The 6,000-nt window shown below is 39.7% G+C and overlaps 1 protein-coding gene across 1 annotated transcript in view; it reads right to left on the reverse strand.

Annotated features, from left to right (window-relative positions):
• NALCN (sodium leak channel, non-selective) overlaps nucleotides 1–6,000 on the reverse strand; it is a 300,278-nt gene that overhangs the window by 49,535 nt on the left and 244,743 nt on the right. The window contains exons 19-20 of the mRNA XM_019625115.1: nucleotides 1,581–1,682; nucleotides 1,107–1,176 (exon numbers count right to left, since the gene is read on the reverse strand). Coding sequence (XP_019480660.1) covers nucleotides 1,107–1,176; nucleotides 1,581–1,682 — 172 coding nt within the window. The remainder of the gene's footprint in view (nucleotides 1–1,106; nucleotides 1,177–1,580; nucleotides 1,683–6,000) is intronic.

Below are 6,000 nucleotides of genomic sequence, written 5' to 3' on the forward strand. Positions count from 1 at the left end.
CTCTGACTAAGATAGCAATTTCTTGAAAGCAGATGAAGTATGCTGAAAATTCCAGAAGCTCTTGAGAAATAAGAATTAAGTGGTAGAAAAGACAAAAATGAAAAACTATAAGGCTTTGCTAACTGTCTCTTGCTAGACCTCTTTTCTTAAATGCCATCCTTGGCTCTGAACATTTAAGTCTCTGCTTTTTTAGCTACGTTAGCTAGACTCAACTTAAGACTTGGTGAGCCTAACCCAGGAGTTAGACTTTTGCCTCCTCGGGCATCCCTGGGTTTTCACATGGCTCCCTCCTGCACTTCATTTGGGTCTTTGGGCTCATGTAGAGGCTCATGCATACTGACCATCCCCTAACATTCCCTGACCCCAAATTTTCACCTTCCAATTCTTTACACTATTTTATTTTTCTTTATAGTACAGAGCCAACCTGTCACAGCAATGAAAAGAAGGCGAAAAATAAATAGAAGTTATTATATATTTGTTTACTTGCTTATCATCTCTTTTACAAGAATGTAAGCACCTGCAGGGCAGAGATGATGTCTTATTTCTCCATTACTCCTCATCACTTAGAACAAGATCTGGTGTATAATGAACACGTGATAAATATTTATTGAGCTAGAAAATAAATGAATGAATGATCTAGAGTCTAAAGGCAAAGAAATTATTGGGAAGTTTTATGCAGTCTTTGACAGAAAAATTCTTCTAGAAATAAAATTTTATTTCCTAGTATGTAAAGCCCTGAAATTGTAGACATTGGATCTAGATTCTAGAATATTTGGGATCTAGTAAATATTCAAAGGTAATGACATGAATCACTTCTATAAAATGCTTTGAATGTCTTTAATTTCAGTCAAATTCAACTGATATGTCATTTTTGTGTTACTGTCTTAGGGAAGACATTTGCTTTGTGGGTTGTCTGGAATTTTCTACAGCTAACAGTCACTTTTTTGTACTTGGCAATTTAATTTGCTTCCTGAATCTCTTTATTTCCTCTAAGGAGATGTAACAATGTGACAGAAAGACCCAGGCACTAGAATTGTCTCAGCAGTCATCTAAATACATTTTCACGATCGTATTTTCAAAATCCAAAGCACTGATTAGGAACTTACATCTTGAGTCAGAGTTTCAAGAGATTTCCCTCTGCTGATCCTCTGGCTGTTTGATCCATGTCTTAGTGATCTAAAACAACCACAACCAACTGGTCAAGATATCTCAAGAACAAATTTTGACTTAAGCAATGACCATCATAAAAATATAAATAAACAACTTTTCTAATAGCATTACAAAAGCTTATTTCTTTTTATAGCAAAAGTTTTAGTCCATCCAAATGTTTTTGAGCCCATGTAATAAAATTCAGATTTTTTTCCTTCTGCTCTTAAGAGTGAGAATTTGGATGTTACCAATGAAAAGGTTTTTGAAAGATTTTTTTTTTGAATCTTTGAATCTGATTGTGAATCTCATTACTGTCACCATCAACGCATAGAACCTATGCCTATCTGCTAACCAGAGTTGTGCATGGTGAACACTTCCTGTAAAACTCCTTCCCTTAATTTCTTTGCAGCCTCATCTCCTGGAGTATTTACCTGCGCTCTTGGCGGATGTGATGCTGTACACTGAGAATTGACCTTTCCTTTGCCGGCTGCCCCTCAAATGATCCACTCAGCATGCGCTGTCGAGTGCAAGCTCTAGGAACAAAAGGAGCCAAAGATAAATGCGTGGTCTGTACACTTGGGATGAATAATACATAACTGCTCATTACTCTTATTATTTTTAAGGAAACACCAATGATAAGGTAAAATGCAGCAAATGGCATATGACCATGAAGGAAAAGGAGTTTTAGGCTTTGTGTCAAGAACACTTAGGAAGCAGAACTGTCATAGCTATTGAAGAGGGGCTGGAAAATAAACAGAAAGCTCCAGCCCCTCACCCCCAACCCCCACCATGTTTTGCCTCCTCAACCCCCAAATAGGAGAGCATCTGTCAGGGTTCTCTAAGCAGTAGGGCCAGCCTGGCCACAGTTAATCATGATGTTGGTCTTGGATTTAGACAAGGAGGTTTCTAATAAAAGCCCTTAGGGGAAGATTTGTCCACCTAGGCCCCTGGGATGATGGGATATATGTTCCAAGAAGATTTCGTAGAACTCTAGGGAAATCAGAAAACATAAAGTTAGAGGCACAAATTAGCAGTATAGAGAAGTAACTAAAGCTGGAATTAATACCTAGAGGAACCTTAGTCTAAAGCCTGTGGCTTACAGGTAACCAGTTACCAACTACATTGAAGCCGCAAAACTTTGAAGACTTTTAAAAACATGTTCTCTTTTTCACAGTTGGGAGACTGACACCTGTGGTGTGAATGATTTGGAGAGAACAAAATTTCTTCTCCAGAAAGCTCACTCCAACTGGAAATGACACAAATTCCCTTGATGTTGTAGTCAAGTGGAAAGGAAATAATATGGGAGTTAGGAGAAATATGCTCCAGAGGTGACACTGTCGGGAACTAGCTGAGTGACCTTTCAGCTCAGTTCCCGTATGGGTCATGTGAGGAGAAGGCCCTTATCTAAAAGAAAACTCATAGGCTTAAAATGCAATGATTATAGGATAGGAAAATCTCATGACACCGCATGGATTCAAACACCTGAACATATGTACTACTGTCATTGCTTTACATCACAATTTTATATTGATGCTTCCTAAAATGCATTTCTAGACTGGCTTTGAATTATATTATTACTGTCTGCTTCAGAGTTAAGATCTTTGAGAAAAGATCTGTGTCTGTTTAGCATACTTAAAACAGTAGCTTTTATGATGTCATGTGTATATTTAAGTAAATGCTTTTGATGCCAATAAAGATAATGATGATGAATACCTATGGAAAATCATACAAATGCAATGAATGTAAACACATTACAAGAAACAGAGCCCAAATGCTCACTCTTCTTAGTTTAATAAGCAACGTGAACCATTTTGAGATAAAATCCAAGTCAAAATTTTATTGGACAACAAGGATTTATGACAATGATGTACAGAGATGGTGTATACTTCCAGGACTAGGGTGCTGTCACATTTGTAAATTAGGCTGAGTTGACAAAGGCATAGCGCAATCTTATAATTTGTATACTAAGGGTTGTTTTTCCATCAGAGGACTGGAAATTATGAAGCCATCCTGAGAAAACCTATTTGGAGAATGGTGTGATTCTAGCACAGATGTACAGATCCCTGACATTTGTGTAACCACGAAGACTTCACCTGCAGCCCGTCTCTGTAACTTTTATTTTTTTTATCACAAGAATCTCCCCTAAAGTAGTTGAGATCTTAAGCCTTAAATATAAAACACATACAACTGAATTATAATGTACCTGTTTGAGTTGAGTGTCCTGCTACATACGAAATGGACAAATGTAGCTGGCTTTAAGCTGCCTGTCATTTAGGACTGCCTGAGTTTGCCCCACAGGCTAGTCTGAGGCTGCCTGGGCATTCTTGCTGGGGAAGAGTTAGCACTGCATCTACTGACTCGAGGGCCTAAAGGACATCCCAGCACCTGGGTCAGCATAACCCAAGCCCGTGTGGATCCTGCTGAGACACCCTGCTCTAAATACAAGACAAGCAGGTCTCCATGGAGACCCGCAGCTATTGGAAAGACTCCCCCTACCCTGTGACATCTCTTCTATCTCCTCAAACAGCGTGGCTGAAATGGTGGTGAGAAAGCATGTCCCTTTTCCTCTGGTTTAAGGTCACTCCTGTCTTTCCCATTGGGGCTAGAGAAGTCAGAAAATAGTATTAAAACAAGCTGGAGTTCAGCCATACATGTGAACCATTGTTCTCTATATGAGTCACTCATTTCAGGAGGGGAGCTGGCATTTAGCTCTACCCTGCAATCAGGAAACCTGTCCTTAGTCAGGTTGAGACAGCCACTTAAATGTGTGTAATAGGTAAAATCATTTGCTTTACTTTCCCTACCACTTTCTTCTATGGTAATAACACTGTTTGCTAGTACCATTTCAAACTAGATAATGATGGGAGAAAAATAAAGTGCTTGGTAACGCTGGGCCAGTTAAAACAGGTAACAAGTGACTCGAGCCAAGCGTAAACCTTGGTGGTTTCTATTTCCTCACTCTGAGGGCCCTGGGAGGATCTTCCCATTCTCTGAGCAGAGGCTGCTTACTCTATGTCTGGCACTCCAAAGGTACCCACATAATCTGAGCAAAGTGAAGTCAGGCAAATGGGGCCATATTGCCTTTGTTAAGAGGTCATCTTTGGTGCCTCAGGATCATGTGACTCTCTCTGGTCTCCTGTGCCAGTTCCACACCACAATACCCCACCTCCACGTCTGGTACCAAAACAAAGGAAACAGTCTCTATCTTCATTTAGCAGTGCTCTTGTTCAGTTTCTTCTTGGACCAAATGCTCTGATAGCTCCTTCTTTCCTTTGAATATCTCCTATGGCTTTTGAACTAGAAAACCCAGTAGGTGCTCAATAAATATTTGTTAAATGAATGAACCTTGAAATTCTGTGAAGATCAAATATTTTAATTTCTTTTTGATCACTTCATGGTTATGAAGCATGGAAATAATCACAAACAAAACAGCATGTGTTTGAAATATGCTATTTGAAGGAGAAGTTAAATAATCTTAATTTTATTTCAAGTTGGAATATTGTGCCATCAAGAAATGAGCTGCAGGCCGGCCAAGTGGCGCGATGGTTAAGAACTGGCTTGGGACGCCAGAGGGCCCTGGTTCGGATCCCACATCTGAGGGCCAGTGACGCTGCCCTCTACAGCTAAGATGCTGAACAACAGCTCAACCTGGAGCTGGGCTGCCGTGAGTCACTGGCCCCTGTGGCAGTGGGTTGCCATGGGCTACCGTGTGTAGCCAGCAGCCAGTGTGAGCATCCAGCAGCCGCAGTGAGCGGCCGTCCAGAAGCCGGCGACTGATCTGCCTCGCCCTGGAAGAGCGCAATGATGGTGCCAGCTTGGGCCAGTGAAGCAACGTCCTCCACAACTAGACTGAAGAACAAAACGACAGCAACTTGTCTGTTCCCCTTCCCCCAATTCCCCAGCACTGTTCCCATTCACCAATTCCCCAATAAAAATCTTTAAAAAAAAAAAGAAAAAAGAAATGAGCTGCACACCTATAATAGATGAGACCCTGAGACAGTCATGAAAAAAAATCAGACTTTGCTTCTTGCAAATAGAAAATTTATAAACCTTTATTTATATTCTAAGTGAAAGCTGTTAAGGAAACATTTTACCAATAAAGAATTTGAGACTTTTAATATTTTACCAATATTTTCGTAAAAGACCTCCTCAGAAGGAGATGTACTTGAATGTTCAATTAAGTCATTATTTTATCACTTTTAATTTTTCATTAGAATTTAGGTGCCTTTTGGTGTCATATAAAGACAACAGAAATATGTTTCAGGAAGAAAATGTTCCTTTATTTGCTCCCTAGAGAAAAAACAAAGGTAATGGTATTGAAAAAAATGCACTGATCTTCAGGGAAGGTCTCGCTTTTCTTTGAAAGACCGATAGAGTCATGCATGACATTAAGGTCTTCAGCATCTTCGATCTCTTCATAATGGCAGGTACTAGAAGGCCAGTTTCTTAGAAACTCCATCTAGTGGCTTAATGTAAAAAAAAAGAAAAAAAATTTGTCTGCCAGTTTGGTTTCTGGAACTGGGAGGCACAAGGCTTCAAGTGTCTGGTAAAAAATAATGAAGTCTTTTGTCTTGTCTGAGTGAGGAAATTCTCCATTATGCAGGCATATGTAATCCCTTTATTCCTGCTCCCTGGAGGAGAATTACAGTGAAGCATTTTCCTTTTCCCAGTTGGGGTTAATGTTATGCCCTCTCTACCTTTGAAAGTAAAACAAGACTAGGACCCCTGATGATGATTCAAATGTGGGAATATTCTTCAGCAAACACACATTCCCAGTTGCAAAAATATTACCCCTGGTTTCTTGCCAAGCCTTTGAAAAAAAACATATGAAAGATTGATTCTTTTTTTTTT

The sequence above is a fragment of the Hipposideros armiger genome, unplaced genomic scaffold, assembly GCF_001890085.2.
Source record: "Hipposideros armiger isolate ML-2016 unplaced genomic scaffold, ASM189008v1 scaffold_615, whole genome shotgun sequence".
NCBI lineage: Eukaryota > Metazoa > Chordata > Mammalia > Chiroptera > Hipposideridae > Hipposideros > Hipposideros armiger.